This window comes from Rutilus rutilus, assembly GCF_951802725.1.
Source record: "Rutilus rutilus genome assembly, chromosome: 25".
Taxonomy (NCBI): domain Eukaryota; kingdom Metazoa; phylum Chordata; class Actinopteri; order Cypriniformes; family Leuciscidae; genus Rutilus; species Rutilus rutilus.
The window spans coordinates 1,144,893-1,170,543 of NC_140229.1; the positions used below are offsets into that span (position 1 = coordinate 1,144,893).

The 25,651-nt window shown below is 39.2% G+C and overlaps 2 protein-coding genes and 1 long non-coding RNA gene across 5 annotated transcripts in view; 2 read left to right on the top strand and 1 right to left on the bottom strand.

The window, feature by feature from the left end:
• smad4a (SMAD family member 4a) overlaps positions 1 to 6,534 on the top strand; it is a 16,819-nt gene extending 10,285 nt beyond the window's left edge. For both annotated transcript variants that reach the window (XM_084400043.1, XM_084400044.1), the window contains 6 exons: positions 617 to 724; positions 1,319 to 1,369; positions 1,447 to 1,630; positions 1,930 to 2,098; positions 3,994 to 4,132; positions 5,179 to 6,534. In XM_084400043.1, the coding sequence (XP_084256169.1) occupies positions 617 to 724; positions 1,319 to 1,369; positions 1,447 to 1,630; positions 1,930 to 2,098; positions 3,994 to 4,132; positions 5,179 to 5,390 (863 nt within the window). In that variant the 3' untranslated portion in view covers positions 5,391 to 6,534. The remainder of the gene's footprint in view (positions 1 to 616; positions 725 to 1,318; positions 1,370 to 1,446; positions 1,631 to 1,929; positions 2,099 to 3,993; positions 4,133 to 5,178) is intronic.
• A 304-nt stretch (positions 6,535 to 6,838) lies between these two features.
• LOC311284848 lies at positions 6,839 to 11,859 on the top strand. The gene is made up of 2 exons (XR_014626269.1): positions 6,839 to 7,117; positions 9,694 to 11,859. It is a non-coding gene; the product is annotated as an uncharacterized lncRNA (long non-coding RNA).
• A 2,055-nt stretch (positions 11,860 to 13,914) lies between these two features.
• The window catches only part of rfx3 (regulatory factor X, 3 (influences HLA class II expression)), a 38,701-nt gene continuing 26,964 nt past the window's right edge, over positions 13,915 to 25,651 (bottom strand). For both annotated transcript variants that reach the window (XM_084400041.1, XM_084400040.1), the window contains 10 exons: positions 25,185 to 25,309; positions 22,053 to 22,162; positions 21,266 to 21,381; positions 21,034 to 21,188; positions 19,814 to 19,911; positions 17,703 to 17,852; positions 16,914 to 17,122; positions 15,859 to 16,012; positions 15,730 to 15,772; positions 13,915 to 14,271 (listed from right to left, as the gene is read on the bottom strand). In XM_084400041.1, the coding sequence (XP_084256167.1) occupies positions 14,018 to 14,271; positions 15,730 to 15,772; positions 15,859 to 16,012; positions 16,914 to 17,122; positions 17,703 to 17,852; positions 19,814 to 19,911; positions 21,034 to 21,188; positions 21,266 to 21,381; positions 22,053 to 22,162; positions 25,185 to 25,309 (1,414 nt within the window). In that variant the 3' untranslated portion in view covers positions 13,915 to 14,017. The remainder of the gene's footprint in view (positions 14,272 to 15,729; positions 15,773 to 15,858; positions 16,013 to 16,913; positions 17,123 to 17,702; positions 17,853 to 19,813; positions 19,912 to 21,033; positions 21,189 to 21,265; positions 21,382 to 22,052; positions 22,163 to 25,184; positions 25,310 to 25,651) is intronic.

Genomic DNA, 25,651 nt, shown 5'->3' on the forward strand with positions numbered 1-25,651 from the left:
GATAAATACTATTGTTTTGAACTTTCTATTCATCAAAGAATCCTGAAAAAGAAAAATGAACAACTGTTTTCAACACTGATAATAATCATAAATGTCTCTTGAGCATCAGATCATCATATTAGAGTGATTTCTGAAGGATCATGTGACACTGAAGACTGGAGTAATGATGCTGAAAATTCAGCTTTGATCACAGGAATAAATTACACTTTACTGTATATTCACATAGAAAACAGCTGATTTACATTATAATAATATTTAAGTTTTTACTGTATTTTTGATCTAATAAATGCAGCAGAAGAGACTTTAAAAAACATTAATAATGTAAAAAACTATTGTGTATATAATGGTTTAAAGGCTGAAATGTGAGTTGATTTATTTATTTAAATGTGTATTATTTGAACTGTAAAGTTGTTTTTACGGTTCAGGATGTCATCGTAAACATTGACCTACATCCCCTCCCCAAAACGGTGTTCATTTTATTAGTGCAGGTCTTAAAAAGCCTTAAATTTGATTTCAAAACCGAAAGCTTTTCAGCATCTCCTGCTTCCAGCACATTCAGGCATGAGTGAAGTCTGCTTGATGACAGCAGGTCCGGTGTCTCTTCTTCTGTCCACAGACGCCACTTCCACCTGGGCGAGGAACAATAACTTCACTCCCAGCGTTCCTCACCATCAGAACGGGCATCTTCAGCATCACCCGCCCATGGCACATCCGGCACACTACTGTGAGCACCTCACGACCAGCACAGCACGAGACCAAGCAGACTCAGGCCGAGCACACACTCAGACCAAAACTTATTCAGACGCCTTCAACATTTCTCACATTATCAGTTTATTCGCTATAGTTTAGAAAATGGTAATAAAATATGAGCAGAACTCAGTGGATATTTGACTGGTTTTGTCCGTCCTTCTGTTAGACTGTCTCACACATGAATTATGTTGAATATCTGTCAGCTGTTAAATTTAACTACACAATTAGATAATACCAGTTTAGCTCAACCAATCACCAAGCAATGCTTCATTTTGTTCAGTCTGTGTGTAAAAAGAGCATTAGCAATTAAAGACAAAACACTTCAGCAAAACATGATCAGCTCAAAGTGTCAGAATCATTTTTGCTCCCAAATATTTATATATTTTATTGGTAGTCACTGAATAAAGAATTATGTCACAGTTTACTTTATTTTACTCTCCTCACTTACATAAATGAACTATAGTGTCCTGCACACACTAGTAAAAAAAATATAAAACATATCTGGTGTCTGAATGATTTTTGGTTTGACTGTATGTGCACTTTCTCATAATCTTTATTTTCTCCTCAGGGCCCGTTCACAACGAAATCGGATTTCAGCCCCCGATATCCAACCATCCTGGTAAGAGTTTCACTCCTATGATCGTATTCCAGTCATAATCATCACCGGATGTCTCATGATCTTCTCGTCTGGAGCAGCTCCTGAATACTGGTGCTCCATTGCTTATTTCGAGATGGATGTTCAAGTGGGCGAGACCTTTAAAGTTCCCTCCTCCTGCCCGATCGTGACGGTCGACGGATACGTGGATCCCTCAGGAGGAGATCGCTTCTGTCTCGGGCAGCTCAGCAACGTCCACAGAACAGAGGCCATCGAGAGGGCGAGGTAGCGCAGGGATCGTGATTTATTGTAGATGTTTGATTACAGTAGGGGTGCAACAATATCGTGTCACAATATATAGCAATGCAACAAAATGTATCATGGCTATTGACTATATGTATTTTATACGTTTTCTGAGTTTTAGTGTCAGTACTGCATTAAACTACTATATATAATATTGAATATAATGTCGCAATAGTATGGTATTGTGAGTTCGGTATCGTGATATGTGTCGAATCGTGACGTGAGGGTCTCGTTACACCCGTATTGATTACTGTTCGAGCTGATCTGATGCCTGTTTCCAGACTGCACATCGGGAAAGGCGTTCAGCTGGAGTGTAAAGGTGAAGGAGATGTTTGGGTTCGCTGTCTCAGCGATCACGCCGTGTTCGTCCAGAGCTACTACTTGGACCGTGAGGCCGGCCGCGCTCCTGGGGATGCTGTGCACAAGATTTACCCCAGCGCATACATCAAGGTGAGAGGAACGCCTGGTTTAAGCCTTGAAAGATGCGTTTAGGTAGTGAAAGTTTAGTTTTGCATCTCAGGAATAAATTGCATTTTAAATAGTCAAACCAAAAATCATTCAGACACTGGATATCTTTCACTAGTGTGTGTAGGACACTATAGTTTATATATGTAAGTGAGGAGAGCAAAATAAAGTCAAATGTGACACATTATACCCAAATATTCCTCATACAGTGACTACCAGTAACATTTATCAAAATTTGGGACCAAATATTATTCAGACACTTTGAGCTGATCATGTTTTGCTGAAGTGTGTTTTCTTTAATTGCTAATGCTCTTTTTACACACAGACTGAACACAATGAAGCATTGCTTGGTGATTGGTTGAGCTAAACTGGTATTATCTAATTGTGTAGTTAAATTTAACAGCTGACAGATATTCAACATAATTCATGTGTGAGACAGTCTAACAGAAGGACGGACAAAACCAGTCAAATATCAACTGAGTTCTGCTCATATTTTATTATCATTTTCTAAACTATAGCGAATAAACTGTGATGATGTGAGAAATGTTGAAGGTGCCTCTAAGTTTTGGTTTGACTGTGTTCAAATATTTAAATTGTAATAATATTTCACTATTTTTACTGTATTTTTAAACAAACAAACTCAGCATTGGTGAGCAGGACAGACTTCTTTCAAAAACAAAGACGACTTTTAAAAAAAGTCAATGCATTGTGTGTGTAAATATGCAACACTGTTGATAGATTTTGGATGCACAGTGTTGCACTGATACTGATCTCAGAGGTCTGCAGTATGTTGATCCGTCACTAGACGAGCGCTCGCACAGCACTGATGCGATCTACAGGTGTTCTCGGTCTCCTACAGGTGTTTGACTTGTGTCACCATGTGTTCTCGGTCTCCTACAGGTGTTTGACTTGTGTCCTACAGGTGTTCTCGGTCTCCTACAGGTGTTTGACTTGTGTCCTACAGGTGTTCTCGGTCTCCTACAGGTGTTTGACTTGTGTCCTACAGGTGTTTGACTTGTGTCCTACAGGTGTTCTCGGTCTCCTACAGGTGTTTGACTTGTGTCACCATGTGTTCTCGGTCTCCTACAGGTGTTTGACTTGTGTCCTACAGGTGTTCTCGGTCTCCTACAGGTGTTTGACTTGTGTCACCATGTGTTCTCGGTCTCCTACAGGTGTTTGACTTGTGTCCTACAGGTGTTCTCGGTCTCCTACAGGTGTTTGACTTGTGTCCTACAGGTGTTCTCGGTCTCCTACAGGTGTTTGACTTGTGTCACCATGTGTTCTCGGTCTCCTACAGGTGTTTGACTTGTGTCCTACAGGTGTTCTCGGTCTCCTACAGGTGTTTGACTTGTGTCCTACAGGTGTTCTCGGTCTCCTACAGGTGTTTGACTTGTGTCCTACAGGTGTTCTCGGTCTCCTACAGGTGTTTGACTTGTGTCACCATGTGTTCTCGGTCTCCTACAGGTGTTTGACTTGTGTCACCATGTGTTCTCGGTCTCCTACAGGTGTTTGACTTGTGTCACCATGTGTTCTCGGTCTCCTACAGGTGTTTGACTTGTGTCACCATGTGTTCTCGGTCTCCTACAGGTGTTTGACTTGTGTCCTACAGGTGTTCTCGGTCTCCTACAGGTGTTTGACTTGTGTCCTACAGGTGTTCTCGGTCTCCTACAGGTGTTTGACTTGTGTCCTACAGGTGTTCTCGGTCTCCTACAGGTGTTTGACTTGTGTCCTACAGGTGTTCTCGGTCTCCTACAGGTGTTTGACTTGTGTCCTACAGGTGTTCTCGGTCTCCTACAGGTGTTTGACTTGTGTCCTACAGGTGTTCTCGGTCTCCTACAGGTGTTTGACTTGTGTCACCATGTGTTCTCGGTCTCCTACAGGTGTTTGACCTGCGCCAGTGCCACAGGCAGATGCAGCAGCAGGCGGCCACGGCTCAGGCAGCGGCGGCGGCTCAAGCGGCAGCAGTGGCCGGGAACATCCCCGGACCCGGATCAGTCGGAGGAATCGCTCCTGCTATTAGTGAGTCTTCCTACACGTCTACACTCCAGAGCTGCAGTTTCAGGTTCCCAAACCTGGAAATTCAATCATTTAGTCTCATCCCTACAGAACCCCTAATCTGAACAATGTTGCGAATGCAAAGTTTAGGGATGCACGATATATCGGTCATTATATCGGTATCAGCCGGTATATGTTCATTTTTAATGTTATCGTTATCGGCCCGATAAGAAAGTTCGAAGCTGATAAATAATGTATTATGTCCTTCAGCTGAGACTCTTCAGATGTTCAACATGATGATTATGAATGGCTTGAAATATGATTGATCACTTCAAAAAAGGAAACCACAGTTCAGTGCAGCGCAAGTCCGTCATATCGGCTACAGAACATCATATTTGTGTGTTTGGGACGTGGCTTTTAATAATGAGACTTGTTTTTGTGATCAGGCTCTCAAAAACTATATACAAATTTGGGTTTAGATTTATGGGCCAATATATCGGTTATCGGCTTTCAAGTATAAAGAATTATCGGTTATCTGCCAAAATTTTCATATCGGTGCATCCCTATCTACGACACTGTAAAATCATTATTGCTCATTGTCTTGCACAAACTTAGCTTAGTTTTAAGAACATTAACCCTGCAGATGAAAATCATTACAGTAATGTTGTTTTGACAGGTGTGTGAAGATCCACCTATAGGTTATATAGGTTATACAATAAGGTTCATTAGTTAATGTATTAACTAACATGAACTAACAATGAGAAATACATTTGTTACAGTATTCATTAACCGTTGTTAATGTTAGTTAATAAAAATCCAGCTGTTCATTGTTTGTTCATGTTAGTTCACAGTGCATTAACTAATGTTGTCTAATACAACCTTTGATTTTAATAATGTATTAGATGTTATAATTAATATTAACTAAGATTAATAAATGCTGTAGAAGTATTGTTCATTCTTAGTTCATGTTAACTAATGAACCTTATTGTAAAGTTGTTACCGTTTTATTGAATATTTGTGCCAAAATGGCTCTAATTGTAATCTTCTGGCTTGTCTCGGCGCCCCGTCAGGCTTGTCTGCGGCGGCTGGTATCGGTGTGGACGATCTCCGCCGGCTCTGCATCTTGCGCATGAGTTTCGTGAAAGGCTGGGGCCCGGATTACCCCCGCCAGAGCATTAAAGAGACGCCCTGCTGGATCGAGATCCACCTGCACCGGGCCCTCCAGCTGCTGGACGAGGTCCTGCACACCATGCCCATCGCAGACCCCACGCCGCTAGACTGAGACACGCCACAGGCCTTCAACCCATCGGGGTCAGAGGTCAACGCCACACGGATGCATATGCATCGATTTCATTGAAAGATTCATTTCGTTTTTGCTTTTTTTTTTCGTTTTCATTTCCCCTCTTCGGCCCCAGTAAGGCCGTGCAGAAAGTGTTCCAGTTACCAAGTTTATCATCTAAAAAAGTTTTGCATGAAAAAGACGTGAGAGGTGCATGCTGGGATTGGGCTCGGTCTTCAAAAGCCGTTTTAATGAATTTGTTTCCAGACATTCTCTAAATCCCAAAATGTCTGAAATGGGTCTAATTTCCAGAGTCTCACTGGTTGAACGTTTGACGAATCATGCAGAAGTTTCTTTCACACGCGGGTCGGATCGCGTGTACATTAAACATCGGTTTCCTTTAGAGTCGGCTCAACCGCTGTTAACCCTCATAGCAAGACGGCTCGTCTAAACTCATACATGCACCTGCTTTATTTGTGTTCTGAATGCTTTATTTTAATTCTTTTAGCCAAGTACATGTGCTAGCACTTTCTTTTTTTCTTTCCATTTTCTCTTTGCAGCTTGTGAATAAAAAATATATCCTGCACCTCTTTTACAAACATGAACACGTTTATGAATTGAACTCAGTACTAAGATGATTGTCCTTCATTGTTATTGGTTTAATGCAGCTGATTTAACGGTTAAAGGTCACAAGGGCTCCGTTTGACTCGTAATGATAATGCCTTTAACAGGAAACTGATGCATTAACAACTTTTATACCATTAATCTCTCTGATGCCTGAGAATATCAGTTATTCATATAGTAAATGACGGTCATGTTTTGATATGAGATGAACTGGACCCGTGTGTTTTGATGTGAAGCCACATGACATGAACATTATGGAAGATGATGTCAGTATTATTCAGAGCTTGTGTTCTTCTTTCTGAGCCCACAGACTTGCTCTGGAAACGCCATACAGTGACGGTTCAGCCTTGCATGCGTCGAGTGAGATCTGATGACCGATTCATACTTTTGTTGAGCCTGATTTCATTTCACTGTTTGAAAAGAAATAGGAAGGTTCAGAAATGGAAGATTCCTCAAATAGCTCGTACTTCTAGCAGTTTATCAAATACAGAATGCTATTAAATTGATTTTGAAGTCTTGTGTATTTCATGTTCCATTTATTCTTTTTCACAGACACACTTTTTTTCACGTTTCAGAGCAAAATCAGAGACGATAATCATTAAAACCACAATATGTAAAATGTAACAGTTCACATCTTCATCTCATTCTATTATATATGCATTTATGTGTAAAAATCTTTTTCATTGACTCAAATGTAATGACAATATCAGTTATATTTTAATTTAGTGGTTAATTTGTTGGATAATTTGTGGCTATTTAGTATAAATTGCATATTCTTGTATAAAATACTACTCGTGCGTCTCTGTCAGCAGTGTCGTGCATGCCTATATTAATATTAATGTAGTGGGCGTGGCCTGTCACTTTAACACGTCATGTTGTTGATTACAAGTGGCTGGTCTATAAGGACAAATTAACGTGCTTCCAGGTTAATTTTGGGTAACCTAAGTTAATTTTAGCTAACAAGCCTCATTAATTAGCCTCAGCTCTCCTGAGGTCAAAGTGTCTCGCGACTCTCGCCTCAGTGATTCGCGCCTTTTCTGTCAGACGCGCGACGAAGTAGTTCGACAGGATTTTCATTGTAGAAATCGTCTTAATCATTTAATCAGGTGAGTAAAACAAAGTCCTTTGCTATCTTATAACTTTATTATTAAGTTTGACACTCCTTATACATTGTAAAAATATTCAGATGTATATATAAACCCTATTGTCCCTGGTTTAAAAAAAAAAAAAAACTAGGCTACTCATTTGCGTTCGACTTTTAAGTAACGTTAGGCTATTTTAAACTTATTTTGTACGACCAATTTAGACATCCTTAAGTAATGCCAACAATTTACCATGTAAACTTGTCAATTATGTACACTTTATTAAAAATGAAGGTTCTAAAAGAGGGTTTTCACAATGACGCCACTTTGTAATAATGACTGATGAAACGATTAACAACAAGACTAGGAACATACTAAGAAAATATTTGCAAAAAAAAAACAAATTTGAGTTCAGATAGATAGAAGATTTAGATGGAAGAATCTTTATTTTTAAAGGGAATTCTGAGAAATGCTGTTGTTGAGCTCCAAAACACCTGTAGCCAATCAGCAGTAAGGGGCGTGTCCACTCATGAGGGGGAGGTGCCTGTGTTGCAGAGCGTGTTAGTAGGTTTGGGGGCGGAGCTATCAAGATAGGGGCGTTTTTGTGATTTCAAATATCAACATGTATAAAATGACAGTAATTACTCTTCCTCAAACTGAGCTCAAGTTAATAATCTTCATAACTGTAAGAATATCTTCTTAGTTTACCAGCACATGAACAAGTCTCCTTCATTCTTCCTGCTCTAAAACATAAAAATAATTTAAACTCTTCTAGGTAATCCCCATAAAAAAGCATGCTGGGAATTAGAAATCCCCTACTGTATCTATTTGTGCACAAGATTAGGCAGTGAATAAAAGTTCAGTGATTATTTTGCATTAGCTCGTTTTAAATCTGAGCAAAAATGAAAAAACATTTTTCTAAAGGTTAGTTTGCGCAAAATCCCTTTAAAGCCTCATACAGTCAAGTCCTCATACTGTTATACTAGTTTTCTTAAGAAATACTTCTTTTTTTTTTTTTGGTTTTAAATACAAGAAAACACTAATTCAGTCATTCTACGCAGGGCTCGAAATTAACTTTTTTACTTGGTAGCACTGGTGCTCCCAACTTCAAAAAGTTAGGAGCACCAGCAAAAATTTAGGAGCACCCACCAAAAATTAAGGAGCACCACAACTACAAATTATATATTAACAAATTTTATTTCATCCTGTGGCCAAGATTTGAAATTTGGTCTTCTGGCTCTATATCATCTCACCCCGATGATATTGGCACATGATTTGTCATTTGACATAAATTTAGTGAAGGCAAGCTCTTCTTTGGCGATGGTGTATGCGGTGTTATATTCATAGACAGTATGGTTATATTTGACGTATCATGCCGATTAAAAGCCTTAATAATTGAACCTGATTTGTTTGCCACACACCTGTCCCTGCATTTTTTGCTTGGCACTTGGCACTCTATTGCTATTAATATGCTGTATTAATCTTTGTTAATCTTAGTTAATAAAAATACAGCTGTTCATTGTTCATTAATGTTACTTCACAGTGCATTAACTATGTAAAAAAAAAAAAAAAAAATCAATAATGTATAGGCTATTAGTAGCCCAAATGTTGCAATTAACATTAACAATGGTTAACAAATTAACAAAGTGCAGTTTTTTTTAATAGTACAACTGTGTTAACTAGAATTTAATAAGTGGAACATTATTGTAAAGTGGTACCGATTTGTTATACACCGATTCAGACGTCTCGTGAGTGTGTTGGACAGATCAGTTCATTCCATTCATTAAAGTGAATCGGTTCAAATGAGTCATTAGTTCGCGAATCGGAGTGTCATTAGTGGAAGTGTAGCATACGGCAAGCGTTGTGTGATTATCCCGGTAGTTTATTTTTTAGCACAATTCACACTCCACGGTAATTTAGGAGAAAAAAAAATCTCCGAATGCTCCACGTGAAACTTCGGTCTTCCGCCCTTTTTCTATCGTGTCAAATGATTTTGATTAATATGCGCGAGGGAGAGAGAGCAAGACAGCGCTCGTGTTGTTTGAAGACGTGAGAGTGCGCGCGCGCGCGGCCGGGGCTTTCTCTCGTCAAGCGCAGCAGTCACTCACGCACCGATCAAAGGCTTTGGCGGCCGCCAAAAAAAATCAATGCAGGAAAAACCCCGGGATTGGTTATATAACGTTGGATAGAATGACGGTCCGGCCATCGCGTATCAGCGCACATAAGGTACACACTGTGAAGTAATTTGCAAACGTTTTTTAGAGAAATGAAAACAGGTCGCACCACAACCATTATTTGCACTCGCACAAATGCTCCCAAATATATTTTTAGGTCGCACAGACTAAATTTCAGGAGCATATGCGACCAAAATGGTCGCAATTTCGAGCCTTGATTCTACGTCAAAATTGAATATTTAATTCTCTAATTATTTGTGCAATTTACTAGTATTTCTTACATGTATGAATTTTCTTTCTAAAAAAAAAAGATTTTATAACCGGGAATGGAACATTAATGCTCTATTTAATAAAAAAAAAAAAAAAAAAAAATCGAATTCTTTCTAATTATTCTTCTCCGAACATTTCTCCTTTTGTCTTCCACAGAAGAACACGACATCATTGAGGTTCGTCGAAACACGAGGCGGGGTGAGTAAACTCTGTGACGAGTGAGCACAACAGGTCTTGTTTCAACAAGAAAAAGGTTTATTAATTGAAAGACAAGCCACAAATTTAAGAAAACAACACTAATAAGCTAGCCTGAGCTCAAGTCTGAAATATTCAGAAAAAACAAACTACATGTGTCTTGGATAATTCCTATATTTTCCTCATATTTGACACACTAAATGTTAATATATCATTTTATAAATATAAAAGTTCCCCAGTTTTTGTTATCCTTCATGTAAAATACACAATACAAATCACTCTACACTTATTAGTAAGCTTTTACCAATTTTCAGAGGATATAATTTACTAAGAGGTAAAACACACAAAAAAAGAAAAAAAAACATATGTACTGTATATGTAAGGTACATCAAATAAAACAATAGAGAGAAGGGGATGAAGGTGGATCACAATTTACACTTTCAAACATATCTGTCATTAAAAGTAAGGGACTGTAAATAAATATCCTTCCATTTTTATCTCAATATTTACATCTAGGACTTTGTTCTGAGTTTTCCCTCAGAGTACCACGATGCTTGTGCTTGCATTTGAACGCGCTACAGCAATGCCACGACTCACTACGTAAACAGTCAAATGGCACTTAAAAGCCCCCCAAAAATAAGACCACATTGAAACCAAGCGTGTCACTCTACGCACAAGAGAAAGAAAACTCGTGATGACGATGATAGTGCAGTGGAATCCCAATATAGTTCTGTTCATGTCATCAGGTTCGGGTGCCTTTAAACTGGGGTGTGCATATGTGTCTCAGGTGAGTGTGGCATGATGGGATACGAGCTCCGTTGGCTTGTACTGGTTCTGGAGGTCTTGGTGAAATCAAAGGCACTGAAGTCTCTAGTCAGTGAAGCTGCCTTCACGCTCCTCAGGGCTTGATATGTCGATATCAGAAAGAAGGGCAAGTTTCTTTTCCTAGAAAAGCTTGCATTGATATCCAGAGTAAGGTTGCAAGTAGGCGGAGCCAATTTAGTGTCAAAAAAAGAGAGAGAAAAGCACAGGCAAGACGTGGAAAGTATGAATCTTTAACTGCGTTTTGGCAAACTTTGAGTAGAAACAGGCATGTGGTTCTGAAATCAGCGCGTCGAACGGTTCTGTACTTCCGGCACGTCGTCCAGGAGAAACGGAGAAGCGAATTCGTGATATTTCTAGCAGCACGAGAAAAGGCATGCAAGACCAAAGAAAGCACTTCGAGTAGTGATCAACACATCTACCGAACTATCCAATAGTGACGAGCCGTCTGTAGTCCAGGCACAGAGACAGAGGGAGAAACAACGGAGAACGCAAATCAAGTACAAAAAAAACCCATAACAATCTGTAGAAAACCTGCTGGTTCTGGTTCTGGTTCAGAAGGTGCCGCTCACAGATTGCACACGTAAATATAAATCACGATTATCAGAACCTTGGAGTGTCAGACTGAATCCGGATGGGTTTCACTTTTAAAAGTTTATCCTCGTTACTTACAAACACGTGAAAATTAAGATTCATAACACATTTCCATAAAAAAAGATGCATAAAACGTACGTGAAATAGCGCGCGCACACAGTCAGTCGTTGAAAATAAAATCAAGTTTTAGTGAAGAAAATAACGCTTTTTTCCAACTACAAAAATGTTCCAGTGTTTTCCATAATAGTGGAGCAGTGCTGGCGACGGGGTCGAGTACAAGACGACTTCCTCCGCGATCACAGCAGGTTAACATCCTCATTCACAGTAATCAAACAGCAAACAGAACTAAACAAACACTAGATCTAGTACCAAATGAAACTCCACCCATCTATACATGCAGATTAAAACATAAACTAATAAAATCATAGTTCTCCCCAGCTAACGTTCCCAGAACAGAAGTTATGAACAAACGTTCTTCCAGCAACGTTAATAAAACGTTTATTCAGTGTTATTCTGCTCTGTAATAATATTACCACAAAAACATTTATGCATTGTTCTTGCAAGGTTTTTTTCTTAAACGTTTCAGTTGGACGTTCGTCTAACGTTTTTTTTTTTTTTTATGTTACAGAACGTTCAGAGAACATTCAAAAGTAACGTTACCACAACGTTTGTATAACCAAGAAAAAAAAACGTTTTTTTTTTTTTTTTTTTTTTCAAAGAACAACGTTTTCATAACTTAATATGAACATTAAGCGAAATGTTCTTGGAACATATTTTCGTTAGCTGGGACGTTTATGAAACAAAAGCAGTTTTGTAAAAAAATCATCCTGGCGTAAATCATCACAATTTTTACGTAAATGTTTTTAAAAACAATTCATACTGAATGAGACCCAGTGTATAAACTCTTCATCATCATCATCATCATCATCATATACTTCTATACCAATATAGATATTTATCAACTTTTGGTCCACGATACAGTGACTTTTTGTGATTTTTGGAGGGCAACCGATGTGAAATTAAAATGACGGGTCGGCAAAGAAGAAACACATTTTGTGTTTTTTTTTTGTGAGGTAGGGCGACAAGATACACACGTAACACACACACCTCGGCCAAATTCACGCTTTCACACACACACACACACGGGCCTTGACGTCGGATAGGGAGCGATAATCGAGCGACAGATCCTGAACGTGATCAAGAGTCGGATCACTAAGTCCAGTGGCAGATGTCTACGCTAGACTATATGAATATTCTCTGGTTGTCAGTGCAAACCTTCACCAGTTCAGACGAAATGAAAAGCTGTTGTTTTGGGTTAAGGCACTAAGATGAACCCGAGGTACATAAAATCCCTGACATTCGCTCTGCAACGAGAGGCAACGAAGGACAGCCGGTTGTCTCTCACTCTTGTGTTTTTTGGTCCAATCGGTACAAAAAAACCCCCAGACCCACGACACGGTTCGCACATGCAGCATATTATGTACAACGACAAACGCTCCTCTTCAAGCTACCCAGCGACTACATCTACGAACAGAAGGCAATTGGAAACACTCAGACTGCAAAGTAAAGACGGTGAAAAGGCAAGCTCATTACGTGTCTAAGCCTGCTTGGGTTATAGCAGCACAGTTATACAGCGAGACCTTCCCTAATCACACAGCACACAGTTCAACAGCACACGTTTGGCCAATTACACGTTCTAAACAAAAGACTGTAAACAATGACCAGTACAGTAATAGAGAAGTGATAAATATAGTGACTAGTAGTAGTAGGCAAATGGTATTTTCCAGAATTAACCTTTCCCTGGCTTGGATTTGAGTTTTCTATGAACTTCAGGGCTTTAAACGTTACAATCAGCATCTCGTCAAATCCTTATATTGATTTAGTAGTTTATGGGACCTTTGTGTCGTGTTTCTCCATGATGTCTCGCAGACAGATGTAGAGATGGAGACAGAGCGACACGCGTCATAATCTGAAAACCACGTGCCCACACCCGTCTCCGTTGACTCTGTGTTGTGTGAGGCTGCCTACTTGTCATTTCTGACTTATAACAAAAAACAAAACCGCGTCTGAAAGCTGCTATGTGACGAGGTGTACAGCAAACACGCTTAAAAAACCCCAGAAATACGTTTTTATAAGCTGTCGACCCCCAAAAAAGAGCGTTTAAAGACACAAAAGTGGATATAGGCTGGACCGAATGGGTAGATTGTGGGATCCTGACACTCAGAATGCACTGAAAATACGACAAATATTCAATTCACATTTATTTGTATAGCGCTTTTCACAATACACGTGCACTTTCTGTAAAGCTGCTTTGAAATGATGAGTCCACATTACAATTTAGAGTGATTTGTTATCAGAGGAAACTGTCTAACTTATGTATTACAGAAATGTACATGTACAAATCTCAGTTAGCTAAAAATGTATTAATTTAAACAATGTAATAATTAAAGAGATATAATGAGCTCATTGAAGTAATATGTCAGTCTTATATATTATATTTCTGTAAGCTAAGCTATCCTGTCGCCGATTACGTTAGTTCTCAGAGTAATATATCACGTTGCTCTGTCTCAATTGGCCTGTATCCACTTTTGTGTCTTTAAACGCTTGTTTTTTGGGGTCGACAGCTTATAAAAGCTTATTTCTGGGTTTTTTGGCTTGTTTGCTGTACACCTCGTCACACTGCAGCTTTCAGACGCTGTTTTGTTTTTTGTTATAAGTCAGAAATGACAAGGATGCAGTTTCACACGATACAGAGTCCATGGAGACGGTTGGATCGCCCCCCCCCCCCCGGTGTGGGCGTGGCCTAAATGCTCTCAATCTCTATGGGACTGATAGAGATGGATGGGATGAGAGGGAAACGGATAGGCTTTCACACTGAGGCGTATGTGTTTCCCACGTGGCGGATGGTGCTGGTCCCGGTGGAGCTGAGCATGTGTTCGGTCGGGGGTAAAGCGCTGAGCATGCTGGGATTGACGACTCCCACCACAGCACTGGTGCCGTCCTCCATGGCTCCGACCTGAAGCACCTGAATCACCTCAGTCTCCGCTTTCTCCCGCTTCGCTAGAGGCTCGTCCGACTCCTCGATGTCCTCGTCCAGATCGCTGTCCATCTCGCTCACGTCATCTGTCGGACATCACAATGTTGCTTTCAGTTAAAAGGCACGACATTTTCAATTAAGAGGCACACAATCATTTACAAGAACCCTTTCATTCAGTGTTTCAGGGCTCGAAATGAAGCCTTTTCATGTGCTTGTCCAGGTGCTTTTTTGTGTGCATGTTGTAAATCTAATTTATTCTGAAGAAATGTTCTCATCAGCTTTGACGTATTTAAATCTGAATATTTATGTTTACCTTTATAAAGGGCTTTTTTTTATTATTAAATATGCTTCATCTTTCATTTTTAAATTGATCAATAAATTAAATTAGAATAATAAGACACTGAAGGGCTAAAACACTTTAATATTTACACAAAAAAATTACGACTGAATGAAATAATGTTCTGAGGTTGTTTTAAATATTTTTTTTTGGATATACAAATAAGGAATGTTGGAAAGAATCTTACTTTTGAACGCGAAACTAAACCACCAGTAGGTGGCGGCAGGTGACCGTCTTAATGAGCGAGTCGTTGAGTCATTAATTCAAACGATTTGTTCAAACGACTGATTCGTTCAGGAATGAGGCAGTTGTTTATGAATCTGTAATTGAATCTTTGATTCGTTCAAAAAGCTGAATCATTCAGAGGCGTTATGGTTCTGCCGTGATCTTTGTTTGGAACTATTTTCGCTGCTAAAATAGAACAAAAACAATCAATATTGTGTCTAAAATGTAAGTGACTTAATATTAACTAGTTTATTGAACTGTCGTATGAAATCAGTGTCACATTTTCAATCGTGCTGGTATTCAGCACTCTTGGTCGTGTGATGTTGCTTACCTGTATCATGTTTTATAAATATAAAAACACATTTTGAATGTTTACCACAGCGTTAACTGAGTTTCTATGGGCCTACGCTACAATACGTTTAGAGCGCCCGCTACTGGATGAGATGGCAAACTATAAAATAAAAAGCAAACGGTCTAATCATAGACTGTAAAATATGCGCTACACATGGCACTTTAAAAACCAGATAGTTTATTTGTAGTTCGATTAAGGATATTTCACGTCATGTTCGAATGCATATTCGAATATCGAATAAAAAGTGACAGCCCAAATCTTGACCGTCAAATCCTAGACAACTTCCTTCCCAGCACTTCCTTCTGAGAAAGAACTACTTCTCTGCTTTCACTATTCCTTAATCCCTCTCTGTTCTAGCTTGCAGGATTTTTGAAACTTTGTATTACTAGCACTTCTCTTTATGATGAATCGCTTCTATTCTTCAGTCGCTTTGGATAAAAGCATTCATATAGCAGAGACTGTCTTATGATGGAGGAACACAAACAGAACAGTGTTTTTACAGTAATGGGTCATCCAGCATCCAGCAGTAGTCTCCTACTGGTCTAAAGTGCCTGGGCTTATTAGCCTGGATTGTAATTGCGTAACACTGAAATGAGTCTCAGCTTGCAGTCCGAGCTTTGGCTAGCTTACCTTTGTCGATGTTGGCAGGTGACATTGTGTTCAGGTCCTGAAACTGCAGTGGCACAAAGAAATGGCGATTAGAGAGAAAGACTGACGTGACAGCACTTCACTGCTCATGCTGAGCTAAACACACGTTACCTCTCCCATCACCCCGATGGGCGTCTCTCCCGTGGCCTGGGCCACTCGGTGCTCCACTAGGTAGAACATGTACTCGTCGTACAGCAGTCGGATCAAGTGGAAAGAGCCGAAACTTGCAGCGCTGCGAAGGGTCAGATCTCTGATGACCATAGAGCTGTAAGAGTCCGATAAAACGGGCAAGTTAAAAGTTCTGTTGGCACTTTGCTCTAAAGGCTCACGAACTGGTGTCATATAAACCAAAATCAGGCGAAAATTAAGTTTGTTTGGAGTTCTTTCAGCTCTGGCTAGTTAACACCTTCACTTGGTCTGTGGTATAACAAGTGGGTGTGGCTCTGAGGCTCCGCCTACTTTTACTTATTCTGAATGTTCTGATCCAGTCTGACTTCTGACCTGTAATGCTGCCTGAATCATAATCATACACTGTTCGCTCGTTGGCCAGAGGAGAACTGAGCGACTGAGCCTGGGTTCTCCCAAGGTTTTCCTCTCCATTCTGTCACTGATTGGGAACAGTTCATATTATTTTGATCAAAAGATCAAAGACTTTTTCTATGTACACAAAAGGCCATTTCTCTCAAATATTGTTCACAAATCGGTGTAAATCTGTGTTAGTGAGCACTTCTCCTTTGCCGAGATAATCCATCCACCTCACAGGTGTGGCGTATCAAGATGCTGATTAGACAGCATGATTATTGCACAGGTGTGCCTTAGGCTGGCCACAATAAATGGCCACTCTATTCTGACTTGTCCAATTTTCAGCATCAATTTTCTGTCCATTCATTGTATGCTTTTGAAATATAGATTTGGGTTTTAATGTACCAAAAAAAAGTTTAATATACAGGTTTGTGGCTCTTCATTTCTTTTTATTAATTAACCACTTGTAAACTTATGTTCACTGTTCTTTTTTATAAATATAGGATTTGCATTAAATCTATATTCATTGAGTCGAATCGAAAATCGAATTTAGAATCTAAATCGAACTGGAACATCTGAATCGATACCCAGCCCTAGTATGGATTCAACACACACAATTAAAGCAAGCATTGAAACGGTCTTGCCTGTAGAAGGACCACTTGAGCAGGAACTGGCGAGCCGCTTTGGGGAGGGAGGGTTTATCCTCGAACGGCTTGAGGACTTCGGTGACCACGTTATCCAGCCAGGCAGCCCATTGTTCCAGTGAGCTCTGCTGCTGAAGGGTGGCCTTGAAGTCCTGCTCGAGGCGCTGAACTACACCCTCCTCACACTGGCACACCCACGAGGCCTGCTCCTGTACCACACCAGCACAGGCACAACATCACAACACTGGATCTGCTTAATGACTACTTTTACATGCAGATTATTGACTGAAGTGAAAGCACTTCAAAAGATGAAAGTATGAAAGTTTAGATTTACTGTAAATCAAATGCACTGCACTAAAAAAAATACAAAATAATTTTTACTATAAAATCAAAGCCATATATTTAACCAAGTTGTGCTCCAAATTTGAAATTATCACAAAAATTAAAGTTCCTTTGACATTTTGTTTAGGCGCAGTACCACAAATAGCCACCGGGTGTAACCAACATTCCATTTAAATTTTTTTTTATTATTTTTTTTAATGCATTTTCCTGTAACAAATTAATAAATTTCTGTCCAAATATCCCTTCTATTACGAAATATGGAACCTCGAGACTCGGATCTTTCCAACAACGTGTTTTGTCAAGATTTAAAAAAAGATTTTTGATAAAGTAGTGAAAATAAATGTTGTAATATGAAACCTGATGACGCCCACTAGGGGAGGAGCCAATGGCTCATTTTTGGTTTGATAGATCTCTATATGGACGGATGCCATGGATCATGTGACGTACCTGCACGTTGGCGAAGTCCACACGGTTGAGGTCGCTGAGCATCTGGTTGATCTGTGAGGTGTTTTGCAGGACGGCACGCGCGGCCTGGGCCAGGTGGTTCAGAGACGTGTATCTGCGCAGGGTCTGAGCGAAGGCACTAACAGCAGAAACCTGCGCAAGACAAGACTCACTCTTAGGGGTTTCCACGGTAGACAAAGGCGTTCATTACCAACTGCTTTAGTTTGCAGTAATGCAGTAAAAACGCTGGTAATTGTCTATAGAGTGTATGCATGTGACGTCACCGTCGGCCGGAGTGACTGCGTTTACACACACTGAGTGGCAGAAACACTGAGTGCATAATTACATGTTTTTAAATAAACACTGACAAAAAACTACACCAGTTTTAGTGCTGGACGATATGATGATATATATATATAACACTGATATACAGGGTACCCCCAGGATCCTCCAACTTAAATTCAAGGCTTTTTAAGACCTTTTTAATACCATTTCAAATGAAATTCAATGCCAACTTCGTACCAATTCCGACAGAAGTATGAGGGGAAAATGTCAAATCTGTATACATTTTAAACCCTAAAAAATAATTATGTACAAGTAGGCTACTTGAATTAAATAAAACATTTTATTTAAATTATCAGTCATATTTAATACATACGCATCAGCGTTGTAGCGTGCACGTGTGTAGGCCAATGTTAATTTTGGCAGCCATTTTTGATTTAGTCTTACTCTTCATCTTCAGACGAAAATGCTTATTGGTCTTAGTCACATTTGAGTCATTCTGCCTTTCATAGTTTTAGTTGACGAAATGTGTTTGCATTTGTTGTCAACTTTTAGTCATTACTTTTAGTCAAACTGCAGTTACTTTAATTTTGGTAACTATTTTATATGTAGTCTTTAGACAGAAAATGTCATATTCTCTCTAGGCCAATTCGATTAAGCTTATGAGAAATTAAAATTAAGCTAACAGGCTGTATTGACATTGCACTCTTTAGCAGTAGCACTTGTGCAATTCTACATATCCCTTTTCCTTAGTTCTCCATTTTTTAGAGTGCCGTACTCTTCCACGACTGCAGTCACATCTTTTCATTAAGGGACAATATTTGCCCCATTTAATCGATTTTTCCATTTCATTTTTCACCTTTATAATACTTTTAAAAATAAATAATGCTTTAAATAAAACAATGTTCAATAAATATTCAATGTTAAAAAACGTTTAATATTAATAAAAATATATTAAAATCGCCAGTAGGTGGCGGTAACTCATTGTCTTTGTCAAAGCCACAGATTTTGTTGCAAAATAGAGCAATAAGCCTGTTTAAAATTTAGTACATCACTTAATGTTACCCTTTTTTTTTTTTCTTTTTTTTTTTTTTACTGTTGTATAAAATCAATGTCACATTTGAAATCGTGTGGATAGTTGGGAAACATTGCATTCTTGCTCGCATAATGATCGACATTAAAAACACTGCTGTATATCAGCCTGCATTTTGATCGCAGATTTAGTCGCACAAACAGCGCAAGCGGCTCGTGACAGATATTCTCAAATGAAGATCGCTGAACTCCAGCTTGTCTGTGTTTTCAGATCATCCGCGCTTCTTCAACAATGTAGAGAGAGCGCGCGTGGATGGTTATGGCCAGATACTACTGAAAAGACAGGGTAGAAAACATTTTCTTTTAACAGAAAAGCTCTGATTAGTAATCATTGTAACGGGTGCGCGCGCTTTCGCGCATTCTTCTATGACGTGAAGTGCGAGGTGCACTCAACGTTACGCGACTAATTTTTTTTGGGGGGGGGGATTTAGACCTATATTGTGTTTATATAAAGCGTTCACAGGCAAATGTGCTTTATGTATTTCTCCGGCGTGGAAATCGGGCTCATATAAATGTCAGGAAACACGATTCCTGCTTCATGTCCATATCCATGATCACTGGATCTGTGGTAAGTTGTAAGAAACACTATATCCAGTCCAACCTTTAGTTTAAACTGATAATCGTTTGTTTTACTGGCGTTTTCTCAGTTTCCTCTATTAAATCCAGTCACTCAGCAGCTCTTCTGCCACTCGGTGTTCCTGCGAGACACTGATGTCAGTGCAAACCCTCTGTACTCTCACCTTGGTCTGGATCATCCTCTGGGGAATGCTGCTCATGGCGTTGGTGAGCCAGCCCTCAAGGCTTTTGGCAAAATTACGGATGGCTTGAGTCAAGGCACCTGTCGAACGCAGATGGCGATTTAGATTTACACCAAAGATACGGTCATTTAATATCATCTGAAACTCCACAAGAGCTCCAACGAGAGGGAACCAGCATCAGTCTGACATACTTTCAAGCTAATCCTGACCAAGAGCCAACCAATAAGAAAAACGTAACTGCTTAGGCGATATGGATGGGCGATACAATTGAAATTCATTTATATGCATCACTTAACGGTGTCAGTGATTCACATATCCAAATAGTAATTAGGCTTGTCATTACACCAAACTGTTACAAAATGCTGTTCTTTTGAACTTTATTCATCAAACAGTCCTAAAATACTGCTGTTTTGAACATTGATAATAATCATAAATGTTTCTTGATCATCAAATCCTCATATTAGAGTGATTTGTGAAGGATCATGTGACACTGAAGACTGGAGTAATGATGCTGAAAATTCAGGAATAAATTACACTTTACTGTATATTCACATAGAAAACAGCTGATTTACATTGGAATAATATTTCACAATATTACTGTTTTTTTTTTTTTTTTTTTTTATCAAATAAATGCAGTTTTGGTGAGCAGAAGATTTAATAAAATTTTGTAGCATGTGTAACTTTAATCGCCCATCTCTTAATATAAAGTTGGACATACATGTCCAACTTTAATTGCATTCATACAGTACACTCGCGTTCAAACCCGAATCCTGCACTGCAAAAAGTGCTTTTCTTTCTTTAGTAAATGCATCTTGATTTAAGAATTTTTTAGATATTTGTGGAAACAAGACAAAAATACTAAAGTAGTAAAAGACCATAAGGTATTATGTCGTCTTTTCTGGGAAAATAAATCAAAATGAAGAGTTGTTGCTCACAAAAAGCAAAATGATCTGCCAATGGGGTCAGAAAAATAATCCTAATTCAAACAGAAACAGCATTATTCTTCTTATTCTTCTTATTCTTCTTATTCTTCTTTTTTTTTTAAGCAACAACTCTCTTAATTTTGATTTATTTCCCTAGAAAACAAGACATAATATCTTTTATACATTTTTAGATATTTGGACTGGAAACGACAAAAATACTAAGTAAGAAAAGCATTTTTTGCAGTGTGATACAAAAAGCATGTTAATGAATGGACTCACTAGGAATGGGTCTCAGAACGTCTGGGATGAGGATCTCGACGAGGGCCTGATACATCAGGTGATCACATGTGTTCATCCACTTCAGCACATCATCGTTCCGGCAGAGCAGGATCAGTGTGTTGCTCGGCAGACGGCCCTCGATCTCGCTCACGCCACTGCGTTAACGACAGTCACATGTCAGGAATCGTGTGTTAGATCTACTGAGCTTGAAGAGGTGATCGGGGTCACGTACCTGTTTTCTGTGATGGTGACGCCCTCTACGGTGTTGGAGGGAGAATAGCGCCAGAAAGTCTGCCACAAGTTCTCGATTAGATTGAACTGAAGGTTCACCACTACGTCCAAAATGGCCTGCGTGTGAAAATGATCACAACACCTTTAAACTGTAATTCAACAAGACTTAAGGGGAGGGTTCGGAGTAAAATCAACCTAGGGTCCTTTGCACCATGACCTCGAGCCAAATGAACAAATGTAAATCATGGGCTAATTGTCATTTTTGGGTGAACTATCGCTTTAAGCTGAGAACTGGACTGTAACTAGCGCCCTATGAAACCCTCATCCTTCCCTCGGCTTCTGTAACAAATCCTTCCCTCGCGGGTCAAAATTACCCGAAGCCCTCAAATTATACTTATAATTAATTCTGGATGCGTTCACTAGAGGAGTAAAATGCCATAAGATATTCTGCCTTGTTTTCTGGGGAAATAAATCAAAATAAGTGAGTTGTTGCTTAAAACAAGCAAAATGATCTGCCTTAAGATTATAAAATAATCTTGTTTCTGTTTGAATTCAGATTATTTTTCTCACCCCATTGGCAGATCATTGTGCTTTTTTTTGCAACAACTTTTCATTTTGATTTCTCTCCCCAGAAAAGACATAATAATAATATATTATGTCATTTTCCTCATCTAGTAAATGCATCTTGATGTAAGAATTTTTAGATATTTGGACTGGAAACCAGACAAAAGTACTGAGTAAGTAAAGCATGTTTTGCAGTGTAGGGTGGTTTGTGCTGATGGACTGACCTCGCAGTGCTCCCTGTACAGCGTCTGAAGGGCTTTGACGTCCTCCAGGCCGATGTCTTCGATGTCTCCGAGGTCCAGCTCAACAAACTCCGGCAGAGCTCTGGACCCGTCTAACAGGGACATCACACAGGGGACATTCAGGGGTGCGTTTCCCCAAAGCATCGTTCGACAACTATGTTCGCAAGTTCTGTCGTTATCAGCAGTTCAACGAGTCCGTGTTTCCCGAAACCATCGTTCCCACGCACATTCGCAAACAGCATCGCAAACTTGTGTTCGGAACAACAGATCTAGATCTCGACCTTTTCATGACTCAATAAATCCTCATCTTGAGCAAAATAATCAAGCTTTAATTCAGTACAACCTGTGTCTTTTATTCAGAATACATACAAATGTCATTCACGTCTTTTAGTGTGTGGAGAGATTTGAAGTGTAGTTGTTGAAGAGTGTGTGTGAACGAGCTCTAGTCTGATTGAATCTGGAAATAACAGAGAAAAATGAGAAATATTCCTCAGATGCATGTCTGTAATTTATAGCAAAACATCGAGCGTTAATTCATCTCAAACAGTTTCATTATAAGTAGTTATTGCTAGAGCTCGACCGATAGTGGATATTACCGATACCGATATTTAGGTTTGCCCGTACGTGCCGATAACCGATTAATCAACCGATATTTCTAAAATGTGGATGCTGGATATGAATAAACCATAACACTCCTAGTAATGCAGTGCTGAGCTGAAATGTGCTGCATGAAATAAATATATAAATATGAATATATTAAAATAAAAAGCTCTACAGAACGAATTCGACAGAAAATAATTTAAACATTACAATATTACAGGTTTCTTTAGCTATAATATAGAAACATACGCAAATTTCATAGGTAACACTTTGCAAGTCCCATTTGTTAACGAGGATGTATCAGCTAGCTTTCATGAACTAGTATATGCATTATGCAATATATATATTTTTTTAACAGCATGTATTAATATTTCAGCAAGACAACTGTGCCTTGATCACTGATGCTAGTTCACAGTACATTAACTAAGGTTAACAGATCAAATAAAAATTTAAAATGTATTAGTAAATGTTGAAATCAACAAACTAACAATGAACAATACTACAACATTTATTAACCGTAGTTAGTTATTGTAAAGTGTTACCGTTTCATATAAATCCAAAGAGTCTGCTGTGCTTACAGATGGCCATATCTGCAAAGGCCAGAGCATTAAAACTGCATAAATGTATATTACCGGTATAGTCTCTCACTTTATTTGCTTCTATATTAGAACACTTGATGATTATCTAATCAAAATAACAAGATGTATTGCAGTGATAAAAAAAAAAGAGTAGAATCGAATGCGTTTCTGATTAGTTTGTCTCTGTCGGCTGCATGAACACATCAGTGTTGAGAAAACAATCACGTCACTAGCTTTAAATACACAACTTCGCCGGCTAATGAACGCATAAAAGTGACCAGCTGGATATAAACTAAAGGAAATAGATGGTAACAACTGCGACATTAAACATGGGTCAGGTGTGTGTGTGTGTTTTTGTCACACTGAGCGCTCGAGGTACTAATGTCCTCTCAGCCTCGACGGCAAACACACTGCTGTTGTTTCTCTGCTAATGCAGCATCTAGACAACAAATGACTTTATAATGATATGGCAACATGGACTGTGGTGTTCTGTATTCACACGGTTTCACTGTCTGCGTTTTAAATGCGGATCTGAAGTGTCAGCGCTCTCCGTGTAATGTGTGATCTCTGCGCTGCGTCGCGTGTTAACGTTAACAACTCAGCCAGTGATAGTTTATTTGTCCTCTAGAGGGCGCTCTCGCTCTGTGGAATGACAGCACACACTTCTCAGCCGCTCCAGCAACGGACGCATCCCGGAAAAACTATCGGTGTGGATTTTTGCCGATGGCGATGGTTCCACCTAGGGCTGGGTATTGACACACATTTCACAATTCGATTTGATTTCAATTACGATTCGATTCAATTCAATATTGATTATTTTGGATATCAGGTGCAACACATGGCAAATGTTCTCAAGGAAAACAAATCTCTTCACTAATGCTGTAAACTATGGGAGTCAGTGGTGGCCTATAGCCTTCATTAGCCCACTGTAATATTGAAGGTAAAAATAAACTTTGTATACAAACATTTAAAATACACTTATTTATTTTTATAAATGAAATTATATAAACATTTAAATGGTGGCTGTCATAAAAAACTTTCCAGATTTATTCAAACATGCATTAAATATTGAAGTACATTAAAAATTATGAATATGTAATATGGTGCATATATTTAGCAGAATGCTCCTCTCTAGAGTTAATGTTTCTCGCTGACTGACGAGTTTATGGTCACATGGTTTTTCTGAGGTAAATGTGACGTTACATGACATTGTTTACTGACGTCTTTCCACGGTTGAAACACTGAGCGATACGGATACGGACTTCTATAAGTTGTACTCTATCTTTAACACACTTTCATTCATGTTTATCTCGCGCTGTAACTGGTGTTATTAAGGCGGAGGAGAAGATCATGTGCTTCTCTAGAGCTGAGCCAGAGCGATCTCACGCCTCAGCGACAAAACGCTATTTATGTTTTAGAATTTCGTGAGAAAATGGACGTAATTTGAAATCTGAGACTTTGTTTCATATCAATAATAACAAAGCACAAAGATTACTGCGATTTATCGGATGGGATGCGCTACAATGTTACATTCATTCATCAACTGAAAACAGGATGACTAATCGATTCTTGGGATTTAAGAATCGATATCGGTTCGTAAAAATGAGAATTGATTAAAATCGAGAAATCAATATTTTTTTTTAACCCAGCCCTAGTTCCACCAATCAACTATCGGTACTGATATATCGGCAAAACCTGTGAATCGGTCGACCTCTACTTATTACTCCAGCACCTGCGTGACATCATTAACCAACGTGGTTGAACGACCAATTTGCGACGATAGTTTCGGGAAACAGTCGTGACTAGCTAGTTGATTCCTTCAACGATGCAGCGTACTGTGACAGTTAATGAGCGAGTTACGGCGGTGTACGGGAAACACACCCCAGATCAGCTCTAAGACATGACTTGAGCTCGAGGTGTGTGTGTGTGTGTTTACCCAGGAACTGCTGGTGGTGTTGGCTCTGAGCGATGAAGGTTTGCTCCGCTGCGTTGGGTGTGTGTTGCCCCCCGCTGGAGAAACTCTCCCCCGAAACACTGTCCATCTTCTGCACTGGCTTGAACCTGCAGACGGGACAAAAGAGATGCGTAATGAGCCGTGACTTCACTACCGGACAAATGTTTGATTCCAAAAATATCATTCCAATGTAAATCAGCTGTTTTCTATGTGAATATATTATAGTAAAGTGTAATTTATTCCTGCGATCAAAGCTGTATTTTCAGCATCATTACTCCAGTCTTCAGTGTCACATGATCCTTCAGAAATCACTCTAATATGATGATTTGATGATCAAGAAACATTTCTGATTAATATTTTTATGGAAATGATACACTTTATTTTTCAGGATTCTTCACATAGAAAACAGCTGCTTTACATTTGCAATAATATTTCACTGTTTTTACTTT